This window comes from Pseudophryne corroboree, chromosome 11 (genome assembly GCF_028390025.1).
Source record: "Pseudophryne corroboree isolate aPseCor3 chromosome 11, aPseCor3.hap2, whole genome shotgun sequence".
NCBI lineage: Eukaryota > Metazoa > Chordata > Amphibia > Anura > Myobatrachidae > Pseudophryne > Pseudophryne corroboree.
In genome coordinates, this window is record NC_086454.1 from 120968719 (window position 1) to 120990640 (window position 21922).

A 21922-nucleotide genomic window follows, 5' to 3' on the forward strand; every position below is an offset into this window, starting at 1 on the left:
CACCCCCTGCTTTTTTTTACCCCCTCCCCATCTCACCCCCTGCTTTTTTTACCCCCTCCCCATCTCACACCCTGCTTCTTTCACCCCCTGCTTTTTTCACCTCCTCCCCATCTCACCCCCTGCTTTTTTCACCCCCTCCCCATCTCACCCCCTCCCCATCTCACCTCCTGCTTTTTTCACCCCCTCCCCATCTCACCTTTTTTTCACCCCCTCCCCATCTCACCCCCTTCTTTTTTCACCCCCACCCCATCTCACCCCCTGCTTCTTTCACCCCCTCCCCATTCTCACCCCCTGCGTCCTGAGAGCCTGGACTCTGGAGCATCGGGTCTCCTGCATCAGTGGCTGTGGCCTGGAGCATCAGGTCCTGGCAGCGGTGTAAAGCTGGCAGCGGCCGCCAGACAGTCCTAGCTCACAGACCAGCTGCTATTCAACAGAAGCAAGGCCGCTCTTTGAATCTGGCACCGATTGTGCGCCATTCACGGCTCTCGGACCGCCGGCTAGTGAGAAGCTGCCACTTGGCAGCTTCTCATTGGCTGGTGGACCGCGAGCCATGATTGGCTCACGCCAGATTTTATAATAGCCGCCCCTTCTTTTGATTGGTGCTGCAGCCGGTCTGCGAGCCCGGATTGGCTGGCGGCCGCTGCCAACTTTACAATGCAGCCGGGACCTGATGCTGTGGCCGGGTGGATGCGGAACTGGTGACGGAGTGCAGTTCCTCCCCATTTCGGCCCACTTTAACCACTGCCCTGCACTACAGAAAACACTGATGGTGCCCACACACGGTGAGATCTGTGCTTGGTGCATTTTGAGCCTATACAATGTGTGCTATGCGATTTGGACTAAGTGGGTATGCTATTTAACTATATGCGATTTGAACTACACCCAATATTGGCTACACTACAATATGTAATGCATGCGATGTAGTACAAAAATACATGACTGCACATACTATTTAACCTTGCGATATGGACTACGCGGGAACGCGCATCGCAAGGGACATAAACACGGTGTGATTTGAACTAGACGTGATGCGATATGAACTAAAAAGTTCAAATCACATTGTGTGTGGGCACTATAAAGAGCCCAGGAAGGAGTGGGGTTTTACCCTTAACAACCAATCAGATTCTAGCTATAATTTTATATGTCCTGGATAAGCTAGAATCTGATTGCATGCTTTGAGCAGCTCCTCCTCTTGTCATCTTCAGAAGGTTTGATAACTCTATCCCCTGGTTATGACACGTTAAATAACCAGATTCCAATAGAAACAGTACTTTACACTTCCAGTTGACTGACAACTTTAGTACATGTCCAAACGATGACGTCACCCAACTTTATGTTCCATTTTGGCCAATAAAAACATTCAGAATACTGGTTATGGCCCAATCTGTGACATTGCTGACTTACCATAAAACATGAGTTGAGGAACCTACCTGCAAATCTCGTTTGGTTATTAACCCTTTTTCCTCCTTATCACACAATTGGAAGAGTTCCTCTGCTTTTCCCATCATTTCTTCAGGCTCGCTGACTAAATGGGATGGTGAGGACTTCTTGGAAGTTTTGAATCCTTTCCTTCCCCTAAGACATGGGGAGCATCTTGGTGAAGTACCCATCTGCTCCATGTCTTGAGGTGGTGGATGGGAATGTTCCGCCACCCGTCAGGTGATAGCTGGAAATAGCAGAGTACAACAATAGTAAGGAAATGCTTATAAGTATAGTAATCCCCTGACCGTAACAGTGGTCACCACAGTTTGAACCAGAAATTATCTGAAGTAGTCTCTGCTTGATTAAAGTGGTGTCATATAGCACTAAACTGCAGGTGTTCAGCCAGGACATAAGGGCCTATTTATCAAACCCATTTTAGTTAAAAAGAAGGATATTCACCAGGATAACATCTTATCGTAGCCGCTGTCCTGGCACGGGCTCACTAATACAGTACAAAGCTACAGTATGAACAAAATGTAACAGTAAATGTCAGAATAACTTTATTAAATAAGTAATAACGCACTTCATAACTCCATGTAATAACAAGCATGGTACAAAACTGTTCCATGTGTTGCATATTATTCAATAAAATGAAACATTAGCAATTATGTAAATTAATTGGTATTCAGTGTTGATCTTTGTTTTTATTTTATCCAAGACTGACAGATTGCCAGGCACAGACAGATTGTCAAGTATGTAGGGAAGCACATGATCTCAGGAGGGTACGTCAGGGGAAGGAGGTGATGTCACAGGATATACCCCTTTTTACATCGCCAAAATAACCCGGGTAATTGCCGGAATGTTGCCGAGTCGACCCGGGTCGAGGTGCAGTGTGAAAGCGCCAAAGTGAATAACCCGGGTCGAGCAACCTGGCATTTCATCCCGGGTTAAAGGAAGGGTTAAACACGGGTCGGACCCGGGCTCAAAAGCTGGGTTTTACCGCTGAAAGCGGTAATAGAGAATCCCATGGGAGATTGAAAAAGCGGAGGCAAGGTCGTGTTGGAAGATGGGGATATAAGCCAGGGTGTCAGGGGATAGGGTAAAATAAATGTAATGCCAATTAATTTATCATTGTCATATGCATATTGGAAAAATAGGTTCACTTGTGTGCATAAACTAGCGTTGCCGGATCATGCTCTGCTATCCCATCTTTCTGTTACCCATGGCTCTTTCCCTTCTTGGACTTTTCCTTTCTTTTCTGAGAGTGGAACAGAACGTGAGGTATAAAGGGGTGAATAAATGAGGGCTGTTCAAAAACAGCCTGTAACATGGCAGTCAGGAGCCAATTGGCTGGAACTTTATCACTCTCCAAGGTTTAGTACATCTGCCCTTTACACAAGCGGACACATAAACCAGAGTTATTTTTGACAGAAGCCGATTAACCCACTATTATATCTTTGGAATGTGGGTGGACAGCAGAGGAATGCCTGCATGTGTACAGGGAGAAGATAGAAGCTCTACACATATCAGGCCCTGGTGATGTACTGAACTCATGAACCTAATGCTGTTAGACAGAAATGCTAACCACTGTGCTGCACAATTTTAGAACAGCTATATTCTTAATTTGATTAGTATATTTTTGTTATTTTATTGAGAGCGGTTATTAACTGAACAAATGCAGTGTGTATATATAAAGTGCTATCATTTAATTTACTCACAAACTGAACACAAGCACAATGGGTAAGAATAAAGTATGTACTATACATGACACGTCCACTATATGATGGAAAATGATGTGTTTGCTCTTAACACACACAGAACTATAGTGTACTAGTTTAACGAAAGACAGGGAAAAAAGCAAACATAGACCATGACTTTATAAACATTACCATGGAAAATAACTGTCAGCACCGCGTCAAGCAGCCAACATACAAAAAGCAACGTGGAAACCACCATCCGGCCACGTTACAGCAAACTCAGCCTCAGTGACACGCATCATCTTCAGCTTTAATTATACTTTGTGCAGTATTTTCTTTGCACTACTTTTTACTTGGGGCGACATGTGACTTTATACAATAATATGTCATTTATCAACAACATTCAGGATGCTGTCTTTAAGCTTTCCATACCAATGGCAGATCTCGTCATCAGGCATATGCATCATGGTCTGTGTCTAATATGTCCTCATACTGTATATGTGCAACCAAATTAGACTGATGTGGCTGCTGAAGTCGGACCATCAGCTCTTATTGCCTCAAATGGTGTCAGGCGATGACTGCACACACTGCAGACTATGGCTATTGTACCCACAGCCCCAGTCACTATTGTATATATTTTGATCAGATGTTGGTATGCTCTGGCGCAGCACTTGGACCCTCGCTAACAGGAGGCATCCATCGCCTACAGACGTCTCCTGTTGCATTTGAAATTTAAGGACACGGAATTGCACAGCCGCTTCCTTGCAGCTGTGCAGTTCCTTCCAAACTAGGCCCTATATCGTCTATATTGCAATTCTCTTACAAGATTGTCCATCTCAATTTGACTAGATGGTCGCCTTGACTTTCCCGTTATGTGACCCCTGCCCCCATTGAATTATTGCACAGTAGTGACCCTTTTTCTATTGTTATGTTTCAGACTCCCTAGATTGGAGTGTCCAGTGACTTCTCTCCCTTCCCAATATCCCTACTGCCTGAAACCGATCAGCATGCGACTTCTCGCCTCTCCCATTAAACCTCTGTTTAACCCTTGCAGTAATGCTTAGGCTGCTCTTACCCCGCACATACAATTTGGATTTCTTAGGACTGTTTGATATTTACACATATTTGTTATTAGCGGTGTTGTTTCGCAGGATCTGCAGTAATTACTACTGCCGTTCTTAACTTCCCTCCCTTATCCTTAAAAAAAAAATAATAATAATATATATATCTGAACAAATATGAAGTTTGTGACATTTGACAATGTTTGCAATGGCCATATGTGAACACAGAAGACTAGATTAAGCAATCATTGCTTACAAACAGGTTAACCGATAAATTACTGTAAATCACGTTATTATAAAAACCCAGAAGCACAAGCAACAGTTGGTAACAGACAAACTGGTTAGAGCCAGAAGGTTAATTATGTATGTTCCAAAGCACTCTGCTAATGCTGTGATTTGCAGGCCCAAATCTGGGGTCTACAAGGGTGCAACATTTTGTGTTTTCAGATGGAAGAAGCAGATGACAGGTTATTTCTTTCCATGCATATTTTCCATTCCACCCTTCCACAGTTTATATTAATAAAAATCAAAGTAAAGGCCCCATTACATTTAGCTGGTTTCCCCGATACGACAGGAACCACCGATCCGCAGCCATCATAGAAGGACGATACATCTGGGAATCAGGCAAATTTTTGCAAGTTAAAAATCCAAAATTCGAGATTGTTAAACTCGTTGAATATTCCGGATACCCCGAACTAGGTGTTGGGCAATGGCTGGTTGGAACAAAAAGCTGGTAATGTATGCAAGCAAATGATAATTGTCCGCTTACGTACAAACACTGGACAAAGGACGAAAATGGTCATTCGGACAAGTTGGCTAAATCGGTTTGATTTTTACAGCTATTATCCGGTGTTTGGGTGCAAGTGGTCAGTTGTCATTTTCTCCCATACATTACCAGATTTTTGTTCCAACCAGCCAACTAAGTTGGAGGTTTGAAAGAATCTTTAGGTGTGTGGACAGATTTACGAACAATAAGATTGCTGTATACAGACATCTCACTCTGCCCTTTTTTTTTTTTTTTTTTTTTTTTTTTTACTCCGGATAACAAAAAAAGGAGATTTATGGTAATGGTGTGTACACACAGTGAGATCATTGCTATGGCCGATTTTGACTATGCTATTTCCCTTGAACTCCCCGGAGCACAGCACCACCGATTTTGACTAACTTTTCTTGAGATATGGACTATGTGTGCTTACGATTTTGGCTTATGTGAGATGTAATTGACATGTGAGATGAACTAGATAGTACACTGATCTAGCAAGGATTGACTGGCCTGCACAGTCTATCTTTTCTTGCGATGTCGACCTGGCGGGACCGAGCATCGGAATCCCAAGGTGACTTTCACCTTGCGATCTGCACTAACTTTTCTTGAGATTTTGACTATGTAGTCAAAATCGAAAGAATATATCTCACCGTGTGTACACACCTTAAGACTTACCATTGTTAAATCTCTTTCTGCGAGGTACACTGGATTCCACAGGGAATAACATCGGGGTGTAGAGTTGGATCTTGATCCGAGGCACCAACAGGCTAAAGCTTTGACTGTTCCCAGAATGCACTGCACTGCCTCCTCTACATCCCCACCTCTAGGCACTGGAGCTCAGTTTTGTTAGCCAGTCCAATGCAGTAGCAGGTAAAAGAGACAATAGTAGTTAGTAGCCACAGAGAACCACATTCTCACGACAGAAGAAGGTACCAGCGGCTAATGCCATACAAACCCAAAGAAGTCAAGTGCGTCAAGGTGGGCGCCCTGTGGAATCCAGTGTACCTCGCAGAAAGAGATTTAACAATGGTAAAGTCTTACCATAAATCTCCTTTTCTGCAGCGGGGTACACTGGTATTCCACAGGGAATAACATCGGGGATGTCCTAAAGCAGTCCCTCAAGGGAGGGGACGCACTGTAGCGGGCACAAGAACCCTGCATCCAAAGGAAGCATCCTGGGAAGCGGAAGTATCAAAGGCATAGAACCTACTGAACTTGTTCACTGAGGACCACGTAGCCACCTTGCACAACTGTTCTAGGGACACCCAAGAAGGTCCAACAGACTGAGTAGAATGGACCTTGATAGTAGCAGGAGCTGAAAGTCCAGCCTGCGCATAAGCTTGTGCAATCACCATTCTAATCCACCTGGCCAAGGTTTGCTTATTCGCAGGCCAGCCACGTTTGTGAAAAACAAAAAGGACAAAGAGAGAATCAGATCTCCTAAGAGAGGCGGTTCTATATTTTTAAAATATATATATATATATATATATATATATATATATATATATATATATATATATATATATATATATAGCAGAATTTGTGATTTTCTTGCCATTTGTCAGAGAATATGAATGAGAACTCACAAACTTTTCTTTTACTCATGGTTAGTGGTTGGGTGAAGGCATTTATTGTCAAACAACTGTGTTTACTCTTTTTATATCATAATGACAACAGAAACTACCCAAATTACCCTGATCAAAAGTTTACATGCCCCAGTTCTTAATACCGTGTATTGCCCCCTTTAACATCAATGACAGCTTGAAGTCTTTTGTGGTAGTTGTGGATGAGGCTCTTTATTTTCTCAGATGGTAAAGCTGCCCATTCTTCTTGGCAAAAAGCCTGCTCAGAGCATGGTGCACCTGGGGGCGTTACTGGACACACACAACCAAAGGTTGTTCTGGTCTCCGGAGAAGGTCCTGAATCATCAGGACAGGATAAGATGCTTCCTATCTAGCCCACGTGTGTCGATACACTTGGCAATGCAAGTACTAGGAGAACCTCTGGGGAGTTCGCCAGGATCAACAAGTCGTCTAGATACGGTAGGATCCTTATACCCTGATGGCGGTCGTGGTGGCCCTTTTCCGCCATGACATTGGTGAAGATTTGCGGAGCCATGGTCAGTCCAAAAGGTAAGGCCTGGAATTGATAATGTAGGTTGCCAATAGCAAACCGCAGATATTGCTGATACGACATGGCAATAGGTATATGTAGGTAAGCATCCTGTATGTCCAGGGATACCATATAGTCCTTGGGCTCCAAGGCCAGAACAATAGAACAAAGAGTTTCCATACGGAATTTGGATACCTTCACAAATTTGTTCAAAGATTTGAGGTTGAGAATGGGCCGGGAGGATCCATTCGGTTTCAGAACTAGGAACAGCGTTGAATAGTATCCCCTGCCTCTCTGAGCCAGAGGCACTGGCACTATCACTCCTGTGTCCAGGAGGGATTGTACCACTAAATGTAGGGTTCTTGCTTTCAACGGATCCAAAGGGATATTTGTCGAATAAAATTGGCGAGGGGGACATTTCTTGAAAGATGGCGTATCCGTGAGTGACGAATTCCCTCACCCAGGCGTCTGAAGTGGTCTGTAACCACACCTGGGCGAACCAGAAGTCAGCCCGCCCCGTCATGCAGCAGGCGTGTCTGGTTTGGAAGCAGGCTGAAGGGTCCAGGAACGTTTAGGTTTGGGCTTAGAGGTTTTGGAAGTGCGAGCCTGTTTCGGGTAAGCCTGACCCCTTGCTTTACTTGGAGGTTGGAAGGAACGAAAGGTGGTACTTTTAGCCTTTGGAGCCGAAGGATTAGTACTCGGCAGACATGCAGTTTTAGCAGACGCTAAGTCAGCAACAATCTTGTTCAGATCTTCCCCAAAAAGGATGTTTCCCTTAAAAGGGATCACCTCCAAGGTCATTTTAGAGTCCAGATCCACAGACCAGGATCGCAACCACAGAATCCGGCGAGCCAGAATGGACGTAGTAGACGCTTTGGCCGCCAGCACACCGGCATCAGAGGCCGCCTCCTGAATGTAATGAGAGGCTGTGGTAATATATGAAAGACACTGTCTGGCATGATCAGAAAAATTCGGAGGTATCTCCGCTTTAACTTCTTGAACCCAGGCATAAATAGCTTTTGCAGCCCAAGAAGCCGCTATAGTAGGTCTATGTACAGCACCCACAAGAGTGTAAATAGACTTCAAGCAACCCTCCACACGCTTATCCGTTGGTTCCATCGGAGAGGTGATGGTAGTGACAGGCAGAGTAGAAGACACCACCAGACGTGCGACATGTGTGTCCACCGGCGGCGGGGTTTCCCAATTTTTACTTAACTCGAGGGGATAACGAGCTAACATCTTTTTAGAAAAAGGGAGAATCTCTTTCCTGGAGACTCCCAGGATTCCCGACGTATGTCAACTAAATGATCAGAATGTGGCAAAACTAAATTTAGTAGCCTTCTGACGTTTGAACTTATCAAGTTTCTTAGACGTATCTGGAGGTTCAGGTTCATCATCGATCTGAAGAATCAGTTTGATAGCCTCCAAGAGATCAGGAACATCCACCTGTGTTGTAGATTCCCCATCAGAAGCATCTGCATCAGTGTCTGATGGGTCAGTATATACGCCATATTCATCGGATAAAATATCCAAAACATGCATGGATTGCGAGGAAGAAATGGCAGGCTTAGGTGACCCTTTGGTCCTAGGAGGGCGAGGGTCAGGCTTTTGTTTGACCAAAGTCTAATTTAACTGCTGTAACTGAGTCAACAGAGTATCCACCCATGGTGGATTTACAACAGGGACAATATGTGATTGTACAGGTACAGGAGGTCCCACAGGGGGCACAAGTCTCGTTACTAGCGTAGTTAGTAAATAAGAAAAAAGCAGGCAAGGTGGGTCTTGGTGTGGCACCGGTGCTGCAGGCTGACTGAGGAGTACAGTACTCCCAATACCTGGACCCTCAGCTGGAATATTTTCCTCAGATAAATCTGCGGCGTCAGCATTGCATGATGCAGGATCAGCCACGGATCTCCCGCTCTGTGACGCAGACATTATTGGTGAATGTAGCCCTAGAGCGTAACAGTACAATATAGCCAGACAGTACCTGACAAAAAAAAAACCTGTGGAGTGTGATTGCAATTCAGATCACAAACAGGGGATTTAAGTGTTATAAGGTGACTGAAGTACACAGAGAAAAATACCGGTAAATCTATTTCTCGTAGTCCGTAGAGGATGCTGGGACTCCGTAAGGACCATGGGGAATAGACGGGCTCCGCAGGAGATAGGGCACTTTAAGAAAGCTTTGGATTCTGGGTGTGCACTGGCTCCTCCCTCTATGCCCCTCCTCCAGACCTCAGTTAGGGAAACTGTGCCCAGAGGAGATGGACAGTACGAGGAAGGATTTTTGTAAATCTAAGGGCGAGATTCATACCAGCCACACCAATCACACTGTATAACTTGTGATAAACTACCCAGTTAACAGTATGAACAACAACATAGCCTCAGTCCAACCGATAAAACTACAACATAACCCTTATGTAAGCCATAACTATATACAAATCATGCAGAAGAAGTCCGCACTTGGGACGGGCGCCCAGCATCCTCTACGGACTACGAGAAATAGATTTACCGGTAAGTAAAATCCTATTTTCTCTAACGTCCTAGAGGATGCTGGGACTCCGTAAGGACCATGGGGATTATACCAAAGCTCCCAAACGGGCGGGAGAGTGCGGATGACTCTGCAGCACCGATTGAGCAAACAGGAGGTCCTCCTCAGCCAGGGTATCAAACTTATAGAACTTCGCAAAGGTGTTTGACCCCGACCAAGTAGCTGCTCGGCACAACTGTAATGCCGAGACCCCTCGGGCAGCCGCCCAAGAAGAGCCCACCTTCCTAGTGGAATGGGCCTTAACCGATTTAGGCAATGGCAATCCTGCCGTAGAATGCGCCTGCTGAATTGTGTTACAGATCCAGCGAGCAATAGTCTGCTTTGAAGCAGGAGCGCCAACCTTGTTGGCCGCATACAGAACAAACAGAGCCTCAGTCTTCCTGATCCTAGCTGTTCTGGTCACATAAATCTTCAAAGCCCTGACCACATCCAGGGACTCAGATTCCTCCAAGTCCCGTGAAGCCACAGGCACGACAATAGGTTGGTTCATATGAAAAGAGGAGACCACTTTTGGCAGAAATTGAGGACGAGTCCTCAACTCCGCCCTATCCACGTGAAAAACCAGGTATGGGCTTTTATGTGATAAAGCCGCCAATTCTGAAACACGTCTTGCCGAAGCTAATGCCAACAACATGACCACTTTCCAAGTGAGGTATTTCAACTCCACTGTTTTGAGTGGTTCAAACCAAGGGGACTTGAGGAAACGTAATACCATGTTAAGATCCCAAGGCGCCACCGGAGGTACAAAAGGAGGCTGAATATGCAGCACCCCCTTAACAAAAAAGTCTGTACTTCAGGAAGAGAGGCCAATTCTCTTTGAAAGAAAATGGATAAGGCCGAAATTTGGACCTTTATGGACCCTAGTTTAAGGCCCAAATTTACTCCTGTTTGAAGGAAGTGAAGTAGACGGCACAAATGGAACTCCTCCGTAGGAGCAGCTCTGGCCTCACACCAAGAAACATATTTTCGCCATATACGGTGATAATGTTTCGATGTCACGTCCTTCCTAGCCTTGATCAGGGTAGGAATGACCTCTTCCGGAATCCCTTTTTCCGCTAGGATCCGGCGTTCAACCACCATGCCGTCAAACACAGCCGCGGTAAGTCTTGGAACAGACAGGGCCCCTGCTGCAGCAGGTCCTGCCTTAGAGGAAGAGGCCACGGATCTTCTGTGAGCAACTCTTGCAGCTCCGGATACCAAGTCCTCCGTGGCCAATCTGGAACAATGAGGATTGTTCTGACCCTGCTTATTCTTATTATTCTCAACACCTTGGGTATGAGAGGTAGAGGAGGAAACACATAGACCGATCTGAACACCCAAGGTGGTACCAGAGCGTCTACTGCTACCGCCTGAGGGTCTCTTGACCTGGCGCAATACCGTTTCAGCTTTTTGTTGAGACGGGATGCCATCATGTCTATCTGAGGAAGTCCCCACGACCCGTGATCTGTGCAAAGACTTCCTGATGAAGTCCCCACTCTCCCGGATGCAGGTCGTGCCTGCTGAGGAAGTCCGCCTCCCAGTTGTCCACCCCCGGGATGAACACTGCTGATAGTGCACTTACATGGCCTTCCGCCCAGCGTAGAATCCTGGTCGCTTCTGCCATGGCCACTCTGCTCCTTGTTCCGCCTTGGCGGTTTACATGAGCCACTGCCGTGACATTGTCCGACTGAATCAGAACCGGTTTGTCCCGAAGCAATTTCTCCACCTGACGTAGGGCGTTGTATATGGCCCTCAACTCCAGGACGTTGATGTGGAGACAAGTCTCTAGATTTGACCAGAGACCTTGGAAATTTCTTCCTAGCGTGACCGCTCCCCAGCCTCGGAGGCTTGCGTCCGTGGTCACCAGGACCCAGTCCTGAATGCCGAACCTGCGACCCTCTAGTAGGTGAGCACTGTGCAGCCACCACAGGAGATACACCCTGGTCCTGGGAGACCGGGTTATCCTTTGATGCATTTGTAAATGGGACCTGGACCATTTGTCCAATAGGTCCCATTGAAAGGTCCTCGCATTGGAACCTGCCGAAGGGGATGGCCTCGTATGAAGCCACCATCTTCCCCAGAACCCATGTGCAATGATGCACTGAAACCTTTTTTGGCTTCAATAGGTTCCTGACCAGGGCTATGAGCTCCTGAACCTTTTCCATCGGAAGAAAAATCCTCTTCTGGTCTGTGTCTAGAATCAGGCCCAAAAAGGTCAGACGCGTTGCAGGGACTAGCTGGGACTTCGGTATATTGAGAATCCAGCCGTGCATTTGCAACATCTTCATGGACAGTGACACGCTGTCCAGCAACTTCTCTCGAGATCTCGCCTTTATGAGGAGATCGTCCAAGTATGGGATAATTGTGACACCCTGCTTGCGCAGGAGCACCATCATTTCAGCCATTACCTTGGTGAAAATTCTCGGGGCCGTGGAAAGCCCAAACGGCAACGTCTGAAATTGGTAGTGACAGTCCTGTACTGCAAATCTCAGGAACTCCTGGTGAGGGGGGAAAATCGGAACATGAAGGTATGCATCCTTTATGTCCAGGGACACCATCCAATCCCCCCCCCCCCCCCTCCAGGCTGGCGATGACCGCCCTGAGTGATTCCATTTTGAACTTGAATCTCTTCAAGTACAGGTTCAGGGATTTTAGATTTAAAATGGGTCTGACCGAACCGTCCGGTTTCGGGACCACAAACAGGGTTGAGTAATATCCCTCCCCTTGTTGGAGATGAGGAACTTTGACTATCACCTGTTGAATATACAATTTTTGGATTGCAGCTAACACTAGCTCCTTCTCTGACTGGGAAGTCGGCAGAGCCGATTTGAAAAAACGGCGAGGAGGCATGTCTTCGAATTCCAGTCTGTATCCCTGAGAAACAATCTCTAATGCCCAGGGATCCACCTGCGAGTGAACCCAGACGTGGCTGAAAAATCGAAGACGTGCCCCCACTTGATCTGCCTCCCCCCGGTAAGCCCCAGCGTCATGCGGTGGACTTTGCAGATGCAGGGGAGGACTTCTGCTCCTGGGGACTAGCTGCGTGCAGCCTTTTACCCTTGCCTTTACCTCTGGCAAAAAAGGACGATCCCCGTACCTTCTTGCTCTTATTGGCATGAAAGGACTGCATCTGATAATGGGGTACCTTCTTAACATGCTGCGGGGGAACATAAGGTAAAAAATTTGATTTACCGGCCGTAGCAGTAGAGACAAGGTCCGAGAGGCAGTCTCCAAACAACTCCTCCCCCTTGTAAGGCAATGACTCCATATGCCGCTTTGAGTCGGCGTCTCCCGTCCACTGTCGGGTCCACAAGAGTCGCCTAGCAGAAATAGACATAGCGTTTATTCTGGAGCTTAGTAAACAAATGTCTCTTTGAGCATCTCTCATATACAAGGCAGCATCTCTGATATGCTCTATGGTCATTAAAATGGCATCCCTATCTAAGGTGTCAAGCTCCGTAGATAAGGAGTCTGCCCATGCCACGACAGCACTACAAACCCAGGCCGACGCCATAGCCGGTCTAACAATAGTACCTGAATGTGTGTAAATGTGCTTCATGGTAATTTCCTGCTTGCGATCAGCAGGATCCTTGAGGGAAGCGGTATCCTGAGAAGGTAGTGCCACCTTCTTGGATAAGCGTGTCAGCGCCTTGTCTACTTTAGGCGAAGATTCCCATCGTATCCTATCCTTTTGTGGAAAGGGATACGCCATAAAAATCCTTTTGGGAACTTGTAGTCTCCTATCTGGAGATTCCCAAGCCTTTTCGCACAATTCGCTTAGCTCAAATGAGGACGGAAAAGTGACCTCAGGCTTTTTCCTTTTATACATGTGTACCCTCGTGTCAGGGACAGGGGGTTCCTCAGTGATATGCAAAACCTCTTTAATGGCAATAATCATGTAACGAATACCCTTTGCCACCTTCGGCTGTAATTTTGCATCTTCATAGTCGACACTAGAGTCAGTATCTATGTCGGTATCTGTGTCATCGACCTGGGATATGGTGCGCTTATGAGACCCCGAAGGTCCTGGCGCCACAGGGACAGGCATGGTCTGGCTACCTGACTGATCCCTAGCTTCAGCCTAGTCTAACCTTTTATGCAGTAAATTTACATTTGCATTTAAGACATTCAGCATATCCACCCAGTCCGGTGTCGGTGTTGCCGACGGCGACCTGACATTCAAGCACTCCCCCTCCACATTAAGCGAGCCTTCCTCGTCAAACATGTCGACACACGTGTACCGACACACTTCACCCACACAGGGAAACTCTTTTTCTGAAGACAGTATCCCCTTTAAGGCCCTTTGGAGAGACAGAGAGAGAGTATGCCAGCACACACCCCAGCGCTATACCCCTGGAAAGAAACACAGAATGCTTTTCCCCAATAGCGCTGTGTAGTAATAAAACGCCAATTATGTGCCCCCTCCCCTCCTTCAAAACCCCCTTTCACCGTGTGTAAAGCAGGGGAGAGTCCGGGGAGCTTCCTCTCAGCGGTGCTGTGGAGAGAAAATGGCGCTGGTGAGTGCTGAGGGAGAAGCCCCGCCCCCTCGGCGGCGGGCTTCTGTCCCGCTCAAAGTTATTAAAAAATGGCGGGGGCTCTTTTATATACATGTACAGTGCCCACCTGTACATGTATATAGTCTTTTGCCATCAGAGAGGTGTTTATATTGCTGCCTAGGGCGCCCCCCCTGCGCCCTTACAGTGACCGGAGTGTGTGAGGTGTGTGGAGCAATGACGCACAGCTGCAATGCTGTGCGTTACCTCAGTAAAGCTCTGAAGGCTTCTGCCGCCTGAGAAGTCTTCGGACTTCTTTTCTTCTGGCTCTGTGAGGAGAACGGCGGCACGGCTCTGGGAGTGAACGCCCAGGACGAACCTGTGTTCACCCCCTCTGGAGCTAATGGGTGTCCAGTAGCCGAGGAAGCAGAGCCTATCATTTAAGTAGGTCTGCCCCTCTCTCCTCAGTCCCTCGATGCAGGGAGCCTGTTGCCACCAGTGCTCCCTGTAAAAAATAGAGAAAAAATCCAAACAAAAATGCTTTCTAGGCAGAGAACTCAGGGGAGCTCCCTGCAGTGCACCCATTTCCCTCTGGGCACAGTGTAAAACTGAGGTCTGGAGGAGGGGCATAGAGGGAGGAGCCAGTGCACACCCAGGATCCAAAGCTTTCTTAAAGTGCCCTATCTCCTGCGGAGTGTATATATATATATATATATATATATATATATATATATATATATATATATAATATTATATTATATAATGACCCTGACGCACTTAGCCCCCTTCGGGGTACAGAATATAGGGATAGCAATATGTGCGAGATACACTGAATAGGAACCACACAGCTGCTATAGGCACACACATGTACAATGCTGAAATTATTACAAACAATAAAATTGCACTGGACTAGCAATACTACGTAAAGCTAAGTCTGTATACAGATATAACAATGCACAGTAAATACTGGATGTATATCACAGAATACTTGTACTAAATATTCTTGTAGTTATGTTCTTGACCAACACTCTAAACAACATGTAGAATACTTAAGTGTCCTGTAAATGCACAGCGCTGATGAGGAAGGTGGCTTTACAGAGGAGACAGTGCCCAGCAGTCCCAGAATCAGCGCAGCTCTGTAAAGGCGTCCAAACGCTGACAGGGAGTGAGGAAGAGAGAGAGATGCAGCTCCAGGGTGGGAACATCTGCTGTAGATGGCGCCTGGGGCTGGGGGAGGGGATACAGGTCAGAGCCTTATCCCCTCTGCTGGACTTCACCACCGGATACTTTGGAGCCTGTACTAAACGGATTTTAGTAAATCCGATCTGTGCTCTTTTACCAGGTGGATATAGTGGGGTCCCTGCACGGCCACAGTGTCCACGCCAGTGGCGCGGTCCGTCTCCGGAGACCGTGACCGGATCGCAATTTCGGCGTGTCCCGCTTGGGGGACCCTCTTACCTCCTCCCTATCGTGCGGCCACGTGATCCAGGAGAGCAGCAGCGTTATGTGTGCCTGATGAGACCTCCGCTGTAAGTACCCGGCATCCAGGGGGCGGGAGTATACAGCGCCGATGGGGGAGGTAAGGGAGCTGCAGCACGATATGTCAGCATAACATATAGCACCAAGTGCCTATGCTGCGACCCTTGAAGTCTTCTTTCTTGTCAGAAAAGGTCTTTTCAGGGCTGCCTAGCGTAGCACTCCCTGTTAGCTGCCTGCACTGCAGGCACCAACTTACAAACTGAGCTCCAGTGCCTTGAGGCGAGGATATAGAGGAGGCGGTGCAGTGCATCCTGGGAACAGTCAAAGCTTTAGCCTGTTGGTGCCTCAGGTCAAGATCCAACTCTACACCCCAATGTTATTCCCCGTGGAATACCAGTGTACCCCGCTGCAGAAAAGGGTATTTTTTATATTTGAAAGAGGCTTTTATGCACCCTAATTACAGGGACTTGTAAAAGGGTGTGACATGGGATCCTGGTGATCGGGATACCGGCGGTCACATGACAGACACTGGCATCCCAACCATGAGAATACCAACAGGGGACGGAGTAATTATTTTACCCCTCCGCTGCCCTTTACCCTAACCTGCCTGGGGTGGCGGCTAGGGCTAATATAGTTGGGGTGGTGGCTAGGGCAAAGACAGTGGGGGTGGTGGCTAGGGCAAAGACAGTGGGGGTGGCAGCTAGGGATAAAACTCTGTGGGTGGGAGCTACGGCTATCCCCCCTCCCCCACCACCACCACCCCTAGTGCCTAACCCTACCAGCCCCTTCCTCGGGTTCAGTACTTACCCTAGAGATAACGGTGTTCGGTGATCAGGTGTCGGTCACATGACCGCTAGCATCCCCAATGCCGGGATGAGGTTTCAGACTTGCAGCACTCACTGCATGTTTTTAGCAGCAGACTGTAGAGCAAATATATTAACCCATTACAGAAGTCAATGTACAATATATAAATTGGACTATGCATTCTGTGTAGTAAGTATTACTTGGTCTTCCTCTTTGCATGGACTTTAAGCTAAAGTATAAATTACTCCATGACATTGCATGAACAGGCTCACTGACTTCCACAGAAAGAAAAGGAAATGTATTTGTTGTAAAACATGGCTGAGATAAGAGCCTAGGCAGATATCGGTTACTGTACAACAAAAAAACAGGATTTTAATACCTACCGGTAAATCCTTTTCTCTTAGTCCGTAGAGGATGCTGGGGACACTTCAAGAACCATGGGGAATAGACGGGATCCGCAGGAGACATGGGCACTTTAAGACTTTCAAAGGGGTGTGAACTGGCTCCTCCCTCTATGCCCCTCCTCCAGACTCCAGTTATAGGAACTGTGCCCAGGGAGACGGACATTTCAAGGAAAAGGATTTATTGTTAAATTAAGGTGAGATACATACCAGCTCACACCTCAAGCACGCCGTACAACATGGCATTCAACAACGCAAGTCAACGGCATGAACAACATCAGCAACAGGCTGACCATAAACGTAACACAACATGTGTGTAACCATAACCATAACTAACAACTAATAACTGCAGATACGGGACGGGCGCCCAGCATCCTCTACGGACTAAGAGAAAAGGATTTACCGGTAGGTATTAAAATCCTATTTTCTCATACGTCCTAGAGGATGCTGGGGACACTTCAAGAACCATAGGGTTTATACCAAAGCTCTAGAACAGGCGGGAGAGTGCGGATGACTCTGCAGCACCAATTGACCAAACATGAGGTCCTCATGAGCCAGGGTATCAAACTTTTAGAACTTCACAAAGGTGTTTGAACCCGACCAAGTAGCCACTGGCACCACAATAGGCTGTTCAAGGGGAACGATGAAACCAATTTCAGCAGAAACTGCTGACGAGTCCTCAATTCTGCTCTATCTTCATGGAAGATCAAATAAGGGCTTTTGTGAGACAAGGCCGCCAATTCAGACACCCGCCTGGCGGATGCCAAGGCCAACAGCATGACCACTTTCCAAGCGAGGAATTTCAACTCCACCTTTTGTAAAGGTTCAAACCAATGAGATTGAAGGAATTGCAACACCACGTTAAGATCCCAAGGTGCCACAGGGGGCACAAAGGGAGGTTGGATGTGCAACACGCCTTTCACAAAAGTCTGAACTTCTGGAAGGGAGGCCAATTGTTTTTGGAAGAAAATCAATAAGGCTGAAATTTGTACTTTAATGGAGCCCAACTTTAGGCCCGCATCCACACCTGCTTGTAGAAAATGGAGAAAACGTCCTAACTGAAATTCTTCTGTAGGAGCCTTCTTGGATTCACACCAAGACACATATTTTCTCCAAATACGGTGGTAATGTTTCGCCGTCACTCCTTTTCTAGCCTGAAGAAGCGTGGGAATGACTTCACTGGGAATACCCTTTCAGGCTAGGATCCGGCGTTCAACCGCCAAGCCGTCAAACGTAGCCGCGGTAAGTCTTGATATACACACGGCCCCTGCTGTAATAGATCCTCTCGTAAAGGAAGAGGCCAGGGATCTCCTATGAGTAATTCCTGAAGATCTGGATACCAAGCCTTCCTTGGCCAGTCCGGAACAATGAGGATCGCCTGAACCTTTGTTCTTCTTATTATCCGTAGCACCTTTGGAATGAGTGGAAGCGGAGGGAACACATACACCGACTGAAACACCCACGGTGTCACTAGGGCGTCCACTGCTATTGCTTGAGGGTCTCTCGACCTGGAACAATATCTCTGAAGTTTCTTGTTGAGGCGAGACGCCATCATGTCTATTTGAGGAATTCCCCAATGACTTGTCACTTCTGCAAAGACCTCTTGATGAAGACCCCAATCTCCTGGAAGTCTGCTTCCCAGTTGTCCACTCCTGGAATGAAGATCGCTGACAGAGCGCTTGTATGTCTTTCCGCCCAGCGGAGAACTATTGTGGCCTCTGCCATTGCCGCTCTGCTCTTTGTTCCGCCCTGGCGGTTTATGTGCGCTACTGCTGTTATGATTGTCCGACTGGATCAAGACGGGCAGATAGCGAAGAAGACGTTCCGCTTGAAGAAGGCCGTTGTAAATGGCCCTAAACTCCAGAACGTTTATGTGTAGACAAATTTCCTGGCTTGACCATCTTCCCTGGAAGGTTTCCCCCTGTGTGACTGCTCCCCAGCCTCGGAGACTCGCATCCGTGGTCACTAGGATCCAGAACCTGCATCCCTCTAGGAGGTGAGAGCTGTGCAGCCACCACAGGAGTGAGATTCTGGTCTTGGAGGACAGGATTATTTTCCGGTGCATGTGCAGATGGGATCCGGACCACTTGTCCAACAGGTCCCACTGAAACATTCTGGCATGGAATCTGCCAAATTGAATGGCCTCGTAGGCCGCCACCATCTTCCCCAGCAATCGAGTGCATTGAAGGATTGACACTCTCGCTGGTTTCAGAATTTGTTTGACCAGACTCTGAATTTCTAGAGCCTTTTCCACTGGAAGAAAGACTCTCCGTAATTCTGTGTACAGAATCATTCCCAAAAAAGACAGCCGTTTCGTCGGAATTAACTGTGACTTTGGCAAGTTTAGGAGCCAACCATGTTGTTGTAGAACGGTCAGGGATAGCGTAATGTCCTGCACCAGTTTGTCCTTGGATCTCGCCTTTATCAGGAGATCGTCCAAGTACGGGATAATTGTGACTCCTTGCTTGCGCAGGAGAACCATCATTTCCGCCATTACCTTGGTGAAAATCCTCGAAGCCGTGGGCAGACCAAACGGCAACGTCTGAAATTGGTAATGACAATCCTGAATGGCATACCTCAGGTAAGCCTGATGCGGAGGATATATGGGGACGTGTAAGTAGGCATCCTTTATGTCGACCGACACCATAAAATCCCCTTCCTCCAGACTGGAGATCACTGCTCGGAGAGATTCCATCTTGAATTTTCTTAGGTAGAAATTGAGGGATTTTAGGTTCAGAATTGGTCTGACCGAGCCGTCCGGCTTCAGGACCACGAACAGGTTCGAATAAAAGCCTTCTCCCTGTTGTGACAGGGGAACCCTGATAATGACTTGATTTTGACACAACTTTTGTATTGCATCGCATACTACCTCCCTGTCCGGAAGAGAAGCTGGTAAGGCCGATTTAAAAAAATCGACGAGGGTGGTGGGGGGGGGGGGGGACGTCTTGAAACTCTAGTTTGTACCCCTGGGACACTATTTCTAATACCCATGGGTCCAGGTCCGAATAAACCCAGAACTGACTGAAGAGTTTGAGACGTGCCCCCACCGGTGCGGACTCCCGCAGAGGAGCCCCAGCGTCATGCGGTGGATTTGGCAGAAGCCGGGGAGTACTTCTGCTCCTGGGAACCCGCCACGGTCAGAGATCTTTTAACCTTTTCCTCTTCCCCTATTAGCAAGGAAGGAATAACCTCACCCTTTTTTGTATTTATTTTGCCGAAAGGACTGCATCTGATAGTGGTGAGCTTTCTTTTGTTGTGGAGGAACATAAGGCAAAAAAAAGACGACTTACCCGCGGTAGCAGTAGATACCAAATCAGCGAGGCCGTCACCAAACAATACACCACCTTTATACGGTAGAGACTCCATAGCTTTCTTAGAGTCAGCATCAGCATTCCATTGATGAATACACAATGCCCTCCTAGCTGAAACTGCCATGGCATTGGCCTTTGATCCCAAAAGGCCAATATCTCTCGCCGCTTCCTTTAGGTATGCTGCAGCGTCCCTCATATAACCCAGCGTTAAAAGGATGCTATCCCTATCCAGGGTATCTGCATCAGATGACAAATTATCTGCCCACTTCTCGATAGCACTACTAACCCACGCAGATGCAATGGTTGGTGTGAGTAGTGTACCTGTGGTGACGTAAATGGATTTTAACGTATTTTCCTGTCAATGATCCGCAGGATCCTTAAGGGCTGCAGTGTCAGGAGACGGTAGAGCCACCTTTTTAGACAACCGTGATAGAGCCTTGCCCACAATGGGGGGTGACTCCCACTTTTGTCTATCCCCAGAGGGAAAGGGATACGCCACCGGAATCCTTTTGGGAATCTGAAACTTTTTGTCAGGATTTTCCCGCAGCTTTTCAAAAAGTATTCAGTTCATGAGAGGGAGGAAACGTTACCTCAGGTTTCTTTCCCTTATACATACAGACCCTTTTATCAGGAACAGTAGGGTCCTCAGCGATATGCAATACGTCTTTTATCGCCACAATCATGTACTGAATGCTCTTTACCAATTTTGGGTCTAATCTGGTATCACTATATTCGACACTGGAGTCAGTGTCCGTGTCGGTATCTGTGTCTGCCAACTGAGCAAACGAACGCTTATGTGACCCCGAGGGGGTCTGAACCTGTGATAAGACATCCTCCACAGATTTCTTCCATGCCTGGTTATGAGATTCAGATCTATCTAATCTCTCATTAATAAAAGCCACATTAGCATTCAAAGCATTCAACACATTTACCGAAGCAGGAGTCGGCGGTGCCGACAGGGTCACTCCCACAGCCGTTTCTGTCCCTAATACAGTCTCCTCCTGGGAAGAGCACTCAGCCTCAGACATGCAGACACATGTGTACCGACACACTGAGCATATAGGGGACAGACCCACAGTAAAGCCTGTCAGAGAAACAAAAGGGAGTTTGCCAGCTCACAACCCAGCGCTTATCCCGGTTCTGAAACTCATATATTGCCTCAGACCTGTAGCGCTTATATAATTAACTTATTTTGCACCAAATTAACTGTGCCCCCCCCCCCCCTGTTTTGCACCCTGTTACTTGTACAGAAGTTGAGGAAGGATCAGTGTCTCTGCAGCTCTGTGAAGAGAAAATGGCGCTGAGTAGAGCTGTGAGGGCTAAGCCCCACCCCCTTAATGGCACGCTTCAGCCCCGCTATTTTTTTACATATTTATACTGGCGGGGGTTAGGATTTAGTGCCTAGGCACTTATACCACTCTTTGCCAGTCTCATATGAGGTTTTATATGCTGCCCAGGGCGCCCTGCCCCCCCGCTGGCTACACCCAGTAGTGCCGCTGTGTGTGGGAGCATGGCGCGCAGCGCGATCGCTGTGCGGTACCTCAAAGCCGTCACTGAAGTCTTCTTCTACTCATCTGTCTTCTGACTTCTGGCTCTGCAAGGGGGGTGATGGCGGGCTCTGGGAATGAACCCCTAGGCGTACCTAGTGTTCCAAACCATCAGGAGCTAATGGTGTCCTGTAGCCAAGAAGCAGAGCCTTTAACTCACTGGAAGTAGGTCTGACTTCTCTCCCCTAAGTCCCACGAAGCAGGGAGATTGTTGCCAGCAGTCTCCCTGAAAATAAAAAAAACCTAACATAAGTCTTTTTCAGAGAAACTCTGCAGAGCTCCTCAGAGTGCATCCAGTCTGC

General features: G+C 47.4%; 1 protein-coding gene across 2 annotated transcripts in view; it reads right to left on the minus strand.

Annotated features, from left to right (window-relative positions):
- CRACR2B (calcium release activated channel regulator 2B) overlaps positions 1-21922 on the minus strand; it is a 182451-nt gene that overhangs the window by 108007 nt on the left and 52522 nt on the right. For both annotated transcript variants that reach the window (XM_063944771.1, XM_063944770.1), the window contains exon 2: positions 1431-1666. In XM_063944771.1, the coding sequence (XP_063800841.1) occupies positions 1431-1619 (189 nt within the window). In that variant the 5' untranslated portion in view covers positions 1620-1666. The remainder of the gene's footprint in view (positions 1-1430; positions 1667-21922) is intronic.